The sequence below is a fragment of the Pleuronectes platessa genome, chromosome 22 (genome assembly GCF_947347685.1).
Source record: "Pleuronectes platessa chromosome 22, fPlePla1.1, whole genome shotgun sequence".
NCBI classification, from domain to species: domain Eukaryota; kingdom Metazoa; phylum Chordata; class Actinopteri; order Pleuronectiformes; family Pleuronectidae; genus Pleuronectes; species Pleuronectes platessa.
In genome coordinates this window covers 10,760,287-10,774,780 of record NC_070647.1, presented here as the reverse complement: position 1 = coordinate 10,774,780, position 14,494 = coordinate 10,760,287, and the positions used below count along the sequence as shown (strand labels likewise).

At 42.6% G+C, this 14,494-nt stretch overlaps 1 protein-coding gene and 1 long non-coding RNA gene across 7 annotated transcripts in view; one reads left to right on the top strand and one right to left on the bottom strand.

The window, feature by feature from the left end:
• Window positions 1-14,494, bottom strand: part of LOC128429082 (uncharacterized) — a 95,617-nt gene that overhangs the window by 18,800 nt on the left and 62,323 nt on the right. The gene's annotated exons all lie outside the window — the stretch shown is intronic.
• tfec (transcription factor EC) overlaps window positions 1-14,494 on the top strand; it is a 41,232-nt gene that overhangs the window by 24,156 nt on the left and 2,582 nt on the right. The window contains exons 1-6 of one of the 5 annotated variants that reach the window (XM_053415367.1): window positions 3,420-3,686; window positions 8,726-8,977; window positions 9,656-9,757; window positions 11,987-12,107; window positions 13,066-13,122; window positions 14,222-14,297. In XM_053415367.1, coding sequence (XP_053271342.1) covers window positions 3,630-3,686; window positions 8,726-8,977; window positions 9,656-9,757; window positions 11,987-12,107; window positions 13,066-13,122; window positions 14,222-14,297 — 665 coding nt within the window. In that variant the 5' untranslated portion in view covers window positions 3,420-3,629. Of the gene's footprint in view, window positions 1-3,419; window positions 3,687-4,153; window positions 4,500-8,725; window positions 8,978-9,655; window positions 9,758-11,986; window positions 12,108-13,065; window positions 13,123-14,221; window positions 14,298-14,494 lie in introns of those variants that run through there. The other 4 variants (XM_053415368.1, XM_053415369.1, XM_053415366.1 and 1 more) reach the window with 4 other exon arrangements.

Sequence of the window (14,494 nt, the reverse complement as noted above, 5' to 3'; positions counted from 1 at the left end):
CAAGGCGGAGGCGGGGTTTCAGACCTATACTGCAGCCAGCGACCAGGGGGTGATTGGGATGTTTTGGCTTCACTTTTTAGGGAGAAGTCATGTCATCCATCTTTATCTATAGTCAGTGTGGCTAAGACAGCGGTTGGCCAGTGTATGTTTAAAAACAAAGCTGTTGTTACGGCTTCTACCAGCTACAGCATCACCCAAACATCGTAAAAGGGAATAAACCATTTTGTGATTCTGCGTGAACTCGAACTAACTCACAGATTCAGGCAGCCTACTGTACATACAGCATCCCCAGCTGACAACTAAGAATATACACAAGGGGCTAACCTGTATTAGTGCTTGTGTCCCTCTGAAGCACAGTGTGCATACTTGCTTGTATCACCCAGGTGTTCCTGTGAATGGGCTCCTTTTCATTGCTTGTAAAGAATAATGTGCTTTAACTGATTTAGCGGCAGAAATTGTTTTATTTCATTTTGACTAATCACATCTCCTCTGCACTGACGGAGAGGCCAGGCTGCACTGCATCCTCCTCTTTTTCTCTCTCCTCAGCTTTCTGGACTCTTACACTGGACTGAAGCCTTCAATGTAGTTTTTGTTAGTAAGAAAAAATATCGAAATAGGTGAATTTGAATGTATTGATATGATCTACACTACTTATTTAGGTTTACCAAAACTATAATCCAAATTGCTAAACTGTGGTGCAGATCTGGATCAAGAGGCAGATCCAGGAATTTATTTTTCACTTTCTCCAACACTGCGAATAAGAAATAAAACAATTAATGGAAATTTATGAAAAACAGCAGGCATGCTACGGGGTCAGATTTTGAGGAATATGAGAAAAATTATCCAGAAAAAATCTGGATCTAGTGAATTTAAATGCAGTTCTGTTAGGGGACTGTTGGGCCTTGGTGAAGGATTGTTCTCTACTGAGTGCCGTTGTAGTTATGTTTTTAAGATTAGAAGTTAATGACTGTCAAAGTATCTGAATTTTTGTGTATTTATTCATTTTCATTACACATTTAGTTTTATAACATTTATACTAGCATTTTAGCACTTACATTACTTCTTATTCATAGTGTTGGTATTATACAAACAGAAAAACACCTTCAGGCCATAATCACGTTTACAATATAATATAATTTAAAATCTCGATAATGCCTCACACCAAATGTGTTTTTGTGTGTGTGTGTGTGTGTGTGTGTGTGTTAACGGTTAAAAGTTGTTTCTTACAAGGTGTCTTTACTTTAAGTCTGAATTTTAATTATTTTCACACGGCTGTCGAGGCAGGCCATTTTCATAAATTCAATATTTCATCAAGGTAACAAGCGCACACGGGTGCATACACACCCTCGCACACCCGGGTTCACATGTAATCCAGTTAAAATGGCTGTAATATTTAATTCATATGAGAATCATTAAAAGTGCAGTGGTGCCGTGTCCATTATGCATTCCTTTTCTAGCAGGATAAAACAGTCCTCAGATGTGGGAGCTGCACTTTGAAGTGTTGTCTCAGAAGCAGGCCAACTCTTACAGGAAGTCCCTGATGTTTAAAACATGCAGCGCGGGGGGACTAACAAAGGTGAGCACTTTTGGCTTGCACCGCGAGCGCGAGCCCAAAAATGGCCAGCCAGGAATTTCGATGCGATGCGCACAGCGGCCATCAAATAAACAAGACGCAGACAAATATACACGTGGGTAATGGCGAGAGAGTTGTGAGGGTTCAAACAAAACCACTGTGTTGTGTGGACAGACGGCTTCAAACACACTCACACAGAGACACAACAGAAACGAAGAACAGCTGAGCGGGAGCCACCGGAACGTAAATATTGCTCCACTCACACAGCTGACGGACGCTACAGGATATTAACTTGTCTGCTTATCTTGGGAACTTCATTTTTTTTTCAAGACACTGATTCAAATATAGCGTCGAGACGGCCAATCTCCATGTAATGTAATCATCCGCCGTCACACACATGTGGAACAAACTGCCATTTTAACAGCTGAGCGGACATGTTAGCTTACTGTGCGTTACCGTGTTAAAATCAAACTTGATCATTTAAATTTTTTTTTTATCTGCACTGGTCATTCAGATTCAATTTGTCTTATTACATTCAATTTGTCTTATTACATTCAATGTCCTGATTCTTTTCTTCATCAAAGTGTATCAAAGGATATAACCATCGGTCACTGTTTGTAATAATCACTGAGTCATCAGAGAGTATTAACTGGAAACTGCCCCAGTTCACTCCTTAAACTAGTGGACATAGGGAAGGTTCATGCAATTAAACCAATGGTAGGTTAAAATAAACGTATTCTGTGCTAGCATTATTAGCTGCAATGCTAACATTTAAACAAGGCACAATCAAATAAAATGAATAGTTGCCCAGATTTTGATTGACAGAGTTTTCTCAAACACATAGAATTTCTCTCCTTGTAACAGCTGTGGTACTTACAGTCATCTTATGTGGTAGTGTCTTAATATTAAAGAATGTAGGTATTATCTATGTAACCGTGTGTTGGAATAAGATTATAATTATGAGCGTAGGTACAGGTATTTTCCCTGATTTCTCCAAATGCAGCATGTAATGGAAATGAGACAATCGGGCTAACGCAGTTACAGTGAGCAGTTAGAGCGCCTCAGTTGGCTGCATGTTTGTGACGCGGGCCTTAACGTGAACAGGTTTTTTTTAATGTTTTTTTATGTTTTCTTTTGTTTGAGCTGATTTTGATTTATTTATGATTACTGCGATGTGAAGAGAATCTCAACAAATAAGATGTTTCAGAAACAACTTACAAGCTCTACCTTTAACCGTCGGTCTTTGTGCTATACCCCCTTATATTGGAAATTAATAATACAGAGAGATTTGTCTGCTGACTGTGGAAGAATTTTAAGACTGCATGTTCTTGGCGTCAGATTCTGTTGATTAGTTTTATTATCTGTAGCCTGGGAAGACTTGCGGTGACCCTGCTCAATTTTGCTGTGTCCAGGATTTCAAAGTGGGAAGTCCAGCACCGGCCTCTGCTGTGGCCCGACAGAGGCTGGGACACCACGTCTGTGTGAGTCTAGATCTGTCCGATTTAGCATATTTGCACACATCCACAGATTGCAGTTTTCTATGTTTCCCCCTGTCGCAGCCGTGGCTGCGGTGTGGAGGTTTAAAAAAGCCTTCCAAGGGAAGTAGGTGTCATGTAGATAACCTGGGAGAATGTGCTGAGCGCGGCTGGATGTTCTGCAGGCAGGAAAGTGCAGTGATCCACAAGCAGGAACTCACATTCTGACAAGTTATTGCACCCCTACACACACACTCACCAACCCCCCTAACTGCCATCTGTATTTCTGCCTCTGTCAGGCCTTTCTCTGACCAAAAAGCACACACATGTACTAACACAGACACACACACACAGGAAATGGCCTGTGTGGCTCCCAAATAAGCTGATGTGTCATGCCTTCCTTTCCGATATTTCTGCAAAAGCTCAGGAAGGAGGCTGCAGAACCGCTCTTCTCCTTCTTCCTCTTCTTCTCCCCCTGTCTCGGCTGAGAGCTACAGCTGTAGCCGTGACAGCTCTTGTTCCTCTGCAAAAAAACCACTCTTCAGCTCCTGCGGTGGGAGACACTGTCGCTCAGGGGAGCCATGAGTCGCTGCTGTGTGGTCAAAGTCATAACTATGACAGAGATCCAACTGCTACAGGTAGGGGGGGGGGGCGACTCCGCTATCGGCCGGGGATATCAGGATAAGATCAGATTTAGAAAAGAATGCTTGTGTTTGTTTGCATGCAAGAGGGTACGCCTGCTCTTTATAGTGGCCATGCACGTACAACCAGAATAACTGAATATCCACTGTGTAATGCAGATTTTGCGTTCAGTTCGCCATTCCAGTCTTATCTCCCCTCACATTTCACAATCTAGGGTGTGGGATTTTCGGCTATTTACTGGTTAGCAGGCTCAGCAAAACTACAGTTGTTCCAGTCGTTCCATTTCCATCTTATCACCTCAGATTCAAGATGGGGAGAAAAGATAATCAATCATGGCTCCATGCATCCTGCAACTGTGTCAGTGTGTTGGGGAGAAATCACAGTGCCTTTGGAGAAACGGTTTAAAATCTCCTACCTCGGTTATGTCCCAAATTTGTACAGCTATACTTAATGTCACCATCACCCACTGTTTCATAAACTGCTGGATTTTTCTGAAGTGAAAGGAGAACTTGGGCAAGACTGAAACTGAGTTAGGCAACGGCATGTCAGTGAAGAAGAAGAAACACCTGTGAGTGTGTCTGTTCTCATGGATTTGCGAGAGCAGCACTTCAGCCCGAACTAGAGAAATGCACTTTGCGCTTTGAGCTCAGAGGTAAATGACAACACGATTATATCTATCTCACACACAGAGGCTGGAGAAAGAGGACCATGCTTTGAAGGCATTCATAAACTGGACTCTGGGATGAGACATGTGCTTCTGTAATCCAGGGTTGTGTTTTTATTTTTGAGTGCGTATTCATCTTGTAATGGTAAGATATTAATGCATTTTTCTCTTTTGGGGCAAAGAGCACTTGTAGTATTCTTGATAGTTTCAGTTGTGTGAAATCATATATTCTATTCTGGAAAAAACGAGAGCACATGTTTGGATTTGTTTAAGCTGCAGAGATTCTTGTGTGGTTAAAGCCATTCTTAAGTGCTGAGATAATGTAAGTAAATGTCTATGTGTGTGTTTAAAATCACATTGTGTTCATTTAGTAAACATGTTTTTGAGTAAATTTCAAGTCAGGGGTTTCGTTAAGGTTAAGGGTAAGGGTTAGGCAAGTTTTAAGTATGGGGATGTCTCCAGGAAATCAGTGCAGGTCAATGTAATCTCTGAAATCATGGAGATGTGTGTGTGTGGGGGGGTCATCTTAAATTGGTCAAAGTAGGGGATAAAGTTAATTGTTGGACTGTCAACAATGAATAGAAAGTGCTGATAAGGATTGCTGTCTACAACTGTCTATGTGTGTGTGTGTGTGTGTTTGTGTCTGTTTAAAATGACGTTGTGTAAATTTAGTAGACATGTTTTCGAGTTAAGTTCAAGTCAGGGGTTTCGTTAAGGTTGAGGGTTAGGAAAGTTGTAAGTATGGGGATGTGTCCAGGAACTAAGTGCGGGTCAATGTATCTCCTCTGAAATCATGGAGACGTGTGTGTGTGGGGATCCTCTTCAATTGGTCAAAAGTTAGGGATAAGGTTAATTGTTAGACTGTCAACAAAGAATAGAAAGTGCTGATAAGGATTACTGTCTACAACTGTGTTTGTGTATGTGTGTTTGTGTGGCTCTGACATCTTTATTTTACTGATTGAAACATCTCTGTAATGAGCATAATGAAGTTAGGGAGATGCAGCTGATCCCTTAAGTTTTTAACTTGATGCAGGAAGTAGAAAAAAACGAACTGGATGAAACAATTTGAAGAAGCCGCGCTTACATAAGCTGAAGGGATACTTAATCTTTTTGTCCTTTGCAGAAATATCAGGAGCTGTGTAGAAGGCCTGGTAGCAAAAGCTTTGATATCGGTGGGTTGGGAGGTTTGGCCGACATGCATGTCAGGAATAACTGTGCAAATGTGTGCGAATTAAAAGTGAACCTGTGACCTCTCCTCTGCCAGAAACCTCAAACACTGCCTCAATTGTAGTAGCAGGTGCTTGTAGCCATATCGAGAAAGAAGGGGGGGAAAAAAGTGAAGCGTCTGAAACTTCAGAATAGTCCAACAATCTGGAACTTGAGCCCCGATTGATTCGATTCTTATCTCATTCCTGTCCCCATGAGTATGGTGGGCATTGATAATGTTCAGCATGTCCCCTTCACACATGCACAGGGCTGCCATTGTCGGAGTTGGCCTTGGTGACTGAAGCACCATTACCTCTCAAATCTAATCAGATCCCCTTAAGTGGATAACAAGCGTGTCTCCGGCATTTACAGTAGTGAGAAAGCTGAAGTGAAACCAGGACAATCTGCTGTCACACAAAGCAGATGTGGTGTGGAGCCGCGCTGGCATCCCTCCTGCTCTCCGTAGTGGAAAAAACATAAATGTTGATTGGCTAACAACTGGCATCTTGTTTGGCCCGGGGAAGGCAGATAAGAGCTCCCAGTCACAACCCACAAGTTGAGCATTGTGACGAGCCTCCTCTTGCTTAGGTTGACGAATGGTGAATGTGGCCAGTCTGCGTTGCTGACGAGAGGAATTTAATGCTGGGGTTCAGTACCGAGCCTAAAGTTGGATCCCTGGGGGTTTAAACAGTGTTGAGCTCGAAAAGCAAGAAAAACTGTGATTGCTGCTCAAAGTCTGAAAACACAATGAGCTACAGCATCATCATTTCATCTGCATGTTATCACCTCCACCAGGATCACGTCTTCCTTTGCAGCTTATTCATTTAATCTCTCATTCTCATATAACGCAACTTGTGTATTTTACTTCCTCTTTTCGGGTGTGATTTTTTGATGAATTCCAGCGTTTCCTCCTGAGAGACTTTGTAACTTCTCAGAGAAGAGTTCTCCCGCTGAAGACTAAACAAGGTGGATTCATTTGATTCATTCAGGACAGAGTAACTTGATACGGCACAACCAGAAGCTTATGTTGGCTAATTTTAGTTAAATACAGATTTAGGTAAATTAAGCTGCATCATGGACATTACTAAATGAGTCTGCTGACTTTAGAGTGGCTGTAAGACATGCACTGAACTCCGGACCTTTTGGAGAAATTAGAACTCAAATGTCTGAGTCAGTTGCTCCTGAAACTTCTCCTGCCAGTAAAAATGTCTGAGTGAGCTAATATGAGAATACAGCAAATTATGCAAATATCACAGGATATAAAGGAGGTGCCCGACACATAGAAGACTTCAATTTGGAAAGCAGACAGGATTCAAGATCTTTAAGGGCCGATCTGTAAAAAAAAAAAGCATGATTTCTGCAGCCACTCCCGGCTTGAATGTCCTGAGAGATGTTTCTGTCTCGGACAATCTCCTGCTGTGTTCTTATCCTCTGGAAAGTGCCCAGACTCAATTTTACGCAAGCTGATATCTGAAAAAAAGGCTGAGGACTCTCACCAGTAGCTTCTGTGGCCGTAGCTCAACCGAAGTTACAAAGCTTCACTAAATGATCAGTTTTTTAAGGTTCGGTAACATGCTTAAATGTGACACCACGATTACATGAGCAGTATAAGGATTTAATATCTAATTTCCCTCAGTTACTTAATATTCATTGTCCACAGATTTAGTTACTAAACCCTGTATTGTTGCTCATCTGATTTTCTGTTCCTTCCAATTGACCAGCTGAAATCAATCATTGACAAAAAAATTCAATTTAGTAAATACAAAAAAATAAAAGTCTGGACAACCCCGACAGCAAATTATTATAACCAGTGAACGGAAAACTTTTAAGATTAAGTTAAGAGAATCTGGATAAATATACCCAGACATGAATCAAATCATAACATCAATGGATACATTAGTTGCATTATTATTGTTATCATCATTATTATTATTACGTTTCTCCTAAAAATAATTTACAGGACATAAACCAATAAAGTAAGTTATAAACCAGCTTCTTTGTGAGCTCCAGTCTAATCGGCCATTTTTAGGTGAGATGCTGTGTTGGAAAATAGTCCCAAACTCAGAGTGTTAAAAACCCCAAAATAGCTTTATCGCTCTTATTGTTTTGGAAGCTGATAATACAAAACTGTCTGCATTGAAACCGATGAATGAATGAAAAGGCACGGTTAAAAATGGCCTTAGAGGAGTTATTTAAAACCCCCTCTGGGGAACAAGGGTCAATTGTGCTGCCACAACCCCTGGAGCAAGCCAGCAGAGGACTATGGGAGCCGGCCGCTTATTGGCCGGCGAGGCAGAAAAGGGCGGCCCCGATGAATTAGTGATAGTCGCTAAAGGCAGATATCCTGCAGTGATCAAACCCTGGGTGATCTGACAATCCAGTTTTTGAAGTGATTATCATGCTACGCAACATAAAAGCTTACCCCCAGCTTTGGGCCTAATTAGTTCACTTAGGGCCCTTATAAGACACTGGTAGGGGGACTGGAGAGGACAGACACTCACTGAGAAGTCGGCAGATTAGCAGGACGGCAGCAGCAGCAGCAGATCTGGATGCCTAGAGTTGACCTGCTGCCACATCAAAACAAACTGAAGATAATCTGCTTTTTCTGAGAATGCCACACTTAACCGACTGCAGCTACTTCACAATGCGGGACGCGACCAGAGCTTCAAATGTAAGACCATCGAAATTCAGATTCTCGTGAATCAACTTGTAACATTTATTTGTTTATTGCAACATTTCCTTGTCGTGTGTCGTCATGTTGTCTGAAAGTTTGCGCGGCTCTCGTTACTGGTTTGGTAGTGTTGACTGCTGGCTGAATGCATGAGTGTGCTTCTGCATTTTAAGAGAATGTGTAAGTTTGAACCTTTAACCTATATCTGTTGACATTTCCAGTCAGACGCTTGACAAATTTTTTATAGATTGGGTCATTCCCATAAAAACCTTGCTACATATGATAAACATGAGTCAGTTTAAGGAGTGTTAAATACAGGGAGTGACCACTCATGGGAAATTGTGACGCTCAACGATGAGTGTTTGATAAAATCTATTTTTCGTAAGTCCACAGAAAATGCAAACAACCCTTGCATTTGGACGCGTTCTCCCCTCCGACTGGACTACTTTTCAATGAAGCCAACTAAAACCATGTGTGATTTCATTTTGCCGCAGGTCCAGAGCCACCTCGAGAGCTCCAAGTTCCACCTCCACCAGAGCCAGAACCAGCAGGTCAAGCAGTACCTGACGCTGGGCTCCAAGCTGGCCTCGTCGACCGGGCAGGACCACGCCATCCCTCACCTGCACGGCCCCGGCCAGCTGGCCACCATGCCCATCATGAGGAACGGGAACATGGCCTCTCTCAGCGACGGCAGCAACCCCACCAGCCCCATCACCTTGCTCACCATGGCCAGTCACGACAGCGAGGTGAGTCAAACGGAATTAAACTGCGGTTGAATTTATGGAACTGAAATTGAGAAAAACTCTGAATGTGCATAGTGGTGACTGGAAAAGCGTGAAACTTGAAACCACAAACAAATTTAACCACAGACCGGATTAAAAGTTTCATAATATTTGTAGGTTTCGCAACTTTTAAAAAACTCTTTCCTGTCAACCGTCCATATTCCTGTCAAACTAATTAATTGTTACTCAGGAGAATTGTTACATTCCCTCTAAATGCTTTCAAAATTAAGAGAGATGAGTTATGGCTGACACTTTTGCTGGGAGGCATCAAATAAATTTACATGCACCAGTGACTGTGTGTAACTGTAAAAAGTTTGAATCTCTAATATGCTGGAGCAGCTCCGACTAATCATCCAAAACAAAGTGATGCCATTATTGATCCCCCCCCCCCTCTCTCTGATGTGCTCATCAATAACTTCAGACATGCAGTCTGTGATGAGAGTACCCATTCAAAGGAGGAAACTAGTTTGATAGCACATGCATGTTTCTCACTGCAGAGGAAAACTTTACGAGTTATTGGATTAGTGTCTCGTTTTTTCTTCTTGTGTCTATATTGGTTTGAATGTTTTGAGATTTCCAAAGCACAGATTTGGACAGTATTGAAAAATTCAGTATTCAGTATTGAAACTTGTTTTCTTTCAGTTTCCGATGGATGAAGTTATCGATGACCTAATTAGTCTCGAGTCCGGCTTCAACGACGGGGGCTTGGATTGCATGGAGTCGAACATGCTAATGCAGAACAATGTAAGTTTGAAACACTCTTATTCTAGCACTGTTTTCAAATGCCTCACACTGTCTATGCTCTGAAGGTCTTTTATATGTATTTCTGCAGCACAGCCCTCACTTGTTAACCTGCTGTGCACGTGTATTTGCAGCAGGGCTTATGTCAACTTTAATGTCGTCTTGAACGACTTCTGAATTTTGAAACTTGAGGTTCCTCCAACCTGACGTTTGACTCGCTTGGGAAAAGTGGGACCTCTCTCAGTTTGAGGACGGCTTAAGTCTAGAGACGAGTGAAAGTTCATTGGGGCTTAGCAGCATTTCTCACATTGCTCGAGAAGTTTAACAATAAAGATTCCATTTAGAAGAAGGACAAGGAGCTAAATCTAATGTCACTGTCTTACTCAACGTCCATTCTTGGCTAGAACAGAACTGGTACCACAGCACTCGGCGGGAAGGAATTCTAAAACTGTTGAGTAAAAATCTGGGACAAGGCGTCCATTCGGTCGGTGAACACAGCAACACCTGTAGCACAATGTGTGGGTTGGGTGGGAACACTGGGAATCTGGCCTAATTCCTCAAATACAGAGGGACAGACTAAGAATGATACACAGAGATGAGGCCAAACAAGATACCGCAGCAGAGGCGGAATGAGGGGGGCTGAGGAAGAGATAACACAATGGTGGGGGGGGGGGGGGGGGGGCAGCAGTAAGGAGTTAGGAGTGGGAGTTTCTCACGCGTTGGATTGGGTTAATGCACACACTCCCCACGGGCTGGTTCAGAAATGATACCATGCTTAAACGGATCAATTCATCCTAATTAGTCATACAGTACGATGCATCAAGCCGTTTCGCCGTGTCAACACATCCGGCAGCGCAGGCGGGAGAGGGATTGAAGTGATTACAGTGGGAGTAGTGGGGGGGAAAATGTTGCAATCTTTCATTTTGATAAGCACTTCTGTCCCCTCCTCCTCCTCCTCCTCCTCCTCTCCCCTCCCTTTTCGATGAGATAATGAAAAGAAAAGAAAAAAGAAGTACCAAAAGAAAACCGACTGGAGATAGTTGAAATGTCTGCAGTTTCCTCCTGTTTTGTTTCCTCTCGCTCTCCGCTCCTTCCCATCTCTCGACTTGGCACGCAGCCTTATCACATTCACCAGTCTGGGAGTTGGACACAGACACACACAGACACACACACACACACACACACACACACATCGCAGGCAACATAGGCTGCGAGGGTCCTTGAATCCGTGTTGACCTCTGTAGCCTTTTTTTTCCTCCCATAAATACACAAATTCGGATTAGACACACATGTGTATCAGCACGCTACATGTTGACATTCACCCTCCCTCCCCTCCCTCTGTCCGTGTAAAGGCGTCATTATAGCAGAACCGATCCATTCTTTTCCCAGACGAGCAGACACCCGTAGGAAAACAGTTTTTCCTCTGTTCGGGCAGTTGACCTGTGTAGCCTCCTCATCTAACGCGAGGCTATTTTCAACACAGAGGACATGTTTCATGTCGCTTTCAAGCCGAGGGGTTTTGGAATTGGGTGCACTCGCAGATCGAGACACTGCCTAGTTATACCAATGTAGAAAAGCACTAATATTGAATTGGAGGTCAGGAGTAAAGGCCAGTGTATACTTTTGGGGTATAAGGGAGGTCACAGGTATAAAGAGTACCACAAAAAATACTCTATGGATCCCTTGTATATGCCCCTGCGAAGAAATTTGTTTTTTTCACACTTTTTCAAATGTCTTTAAAAGATATTAATTGTGTTTTAAACATGTTTCTCCCGGTTAACACTGAGTATCCATATCTTGACTATTTAATGGAGGAATCCGGAAACCTTATACGGACACACTGGCAGTGAGCCCTCACTGGAGAGCCTCCGCCCCATCCTCTCGACGTGCACCTCCCTGGAAATGTAGTTGCTTTGGAACTTTGCAACAACTGTGATAGGCGCACTTAGAACGTTTGGGTTTGTCTTGTCCTGCTGTGGCGGACATGTGGGTAGAATACGGCTCCTGGCAGGAGGGGCCGCAGCCGAGCCAGACTGCTTGTCTGCAAGGCTCTGCACTTGCCCTGTGGCATTTTTCTTGTTAATGCCCAACAAAGGCACACAGCAGCTACAAACAACTGTTTGTGTTGTGGCTTTCGTCGAGGTGTGAAAGGTATCAGTGCTAAGGAGTGTGTGAAATGTAAATGTGTGTTTCCCCTGAGACTGACCCACCCTCCTTTCTCTCCCCCTGCAGGTGTCCCTCAGTGGCAGCATGCTGGACGTCTATGGGGGTGAACCAGGTATGAACGCCCCTAATGGTGGAATGAGCCCCACATCTAACCCCACAAAGCTCACTGTTAAGAGGGAATACACAGGTATGCACCCCAGCTCTGATCAAACCACTAATCAATTAATGACTTATCACAAGCTCTGAGCTTCTGCAAAAAATCCCAAAGGTTATGGTTGGAAAAGATCCAAACCTTGAAGGTTTAGGTAGCAGAACAGAGCGTACCTGTGTCGGCTATAAACGGCAACACATTGTGTGCGTCTGTTCCTGCAAAAAATCGAGTCCAATTACGCGTGTCAGGCAAATATGTGAGCTGATTTGTGTCCAGTGTTTGACAAACACTGCCCTGCTTGTCATTGCTTCCGTTAATAGGCTGCAGAAATGTGTGGACTTTTCGTCACAGTGCGAAAACAGAGGGCTCCTTTAAGACATTTCTTATTAATGTCATGCATCAAGCGAAGGCGTCTAATTGATTTAGGAAATCGAAAAGGATGCCTGAAGAAGCCCTTCGCTCTCAACCGGCAAATAAGTAAATTGCCAACTGGTTCTGAGTGTGGGCGGAGAGGACAATGGGCTGTTACACAGTCTAAATTGTCCTGATTGAATCAACAGAGACAAATTGGGAAATCCAATCGCAGGTCCCCAATTATGTAATTTGGAAGAATGCGAATACAAATATGGATGCACTGGCAATTTGGGCCCTCGCCGGGAGAGATTAGGGAACTGTCTTAATTGCGGAGTAAGTAGTTTAAAAGTGGCCACCATTTTTTATTTTCCACAAAGAGCTTCAGACAAACTGGACGGGATAAATTGGGCTCTTTCAGTGTGTTTGTCTGTGTGTGTGTAAAGGAGGTCAAACTGTGATGAGGGATAGCTGCACAGATAAACTCCACTCTCTTGACCCCGGCACCGAACTGTCTCGACACAACTGGCCCGCGCCTCTCGTGACTGGAGGTTTCATGGTGTTTTGTGTCTTTTTTAAGATGCTAAATTAGTGTGCGTTTCTAATCACTTCGTTCCCCTCTCTGTTTTTTTTTTCTTCCCAGAACTTGACTCAAGGGGGATGGCCAAAGAGCGACAGAAGAAAGACAACCACAATTTGAGTGAGTGTCCCCCCCCCCGCCGCCTTTCAACTCCATAACAATTTATGGTCTGGTGATGAGTTAGCACCGGCCTCAAGGGCGTTGTGCTTTTATCTTTGGTCGAGAAGTTCTTTTGTTAGATGGCCAAAACAAAGTGTGCACTTGTTTTCTGAAGACACATACAAAGGGCCTCACTCTGCACAAAGTTGACTGTGCATGTGTTTACTGATATAACTGGCCTGAATCTGGACTACACATTAATCTTCTCTGTGATTTTAACTGAAATTTCTAAATGAATAGTCATCTTTTACAAATTGATAAATGTGTCTTTTTTTTAAAACCTCACCTGCGATCCTGCAGTTTTTCTCCTTTTATTTTTTTTACTAAATTCCAGTAAATCAATCATTCAAAAATGTCAGTCACCAGTCAGCTTTTTTTGGCAGGATTTTCAGAATAAAATTGTGGCTGACATACCGAAAAACCTTGATGAGCTTCGGCTAATTCACTTTTCAAATTATCTTCATATCCTGATGACCCACATGCAGTAATGACTCTGCTCTTGATCCACTCATAGAAAAGGGAAACAAGGCATGAGGGATTTTTTTTTTATCACAAACTATTGAAATTAGAAATTAATTGCGATGGAGACATTTTCAATTCTGTTACACTCGAAACCAATTAAGTACAAATACAGTTTCGGTTCCACGACTGCTTCTTCCGAGCTGCAGCTGGTAAACAACTGATAATTCAGTTTGAAAATCAGGGTTTCTATATGACATTTATATATTATATAATTGAGTATCCCCTCATATTTTGAGGCATATTTTGTATGCAACACTCAATCATCATCACTGCTACATATAAAAGTATATGTAGGTTTAGTGTCATATGTATTTTTTATATTTTATTGTTTATTTCATCATTTCTTCATATTATATTTATCTTTGTTCGCTGCACCAAAGAGGAGCAGTGTTTTTTTTATGTCCTTGTATGCAGCACTCAGTGATAATATCTGATTTCTGATTCCTTCACTGTCCAAACCCAAATCTACTACACCCATTGAATTTAATAGAGCAACTGAAGAGGGTTTACTCATCTCTTTCTTTTTTTGTTTCCTTAGTCGAAAGAAGACGAAGATACAACATCAACTACAGGATAAAGGAGCTGGGGACCCTCATACCCAAATCAAACGACCCGTAAGTTGCAAAATCCGAAAAATGAATTCACTGTAAGAACATGAACTGCTTCTCGTCTTTGTCTCATACCCCCGGAACAACTGCCAAGACAGAGAAATTGTCTTTCAGGGGGAAGAGTATTAAAAACCCGAGCACAAAGACACTCAAAATGTCGTTGGCTGAATTCAAATGAGCGCTCGAGCACATTTCAGTCCCAT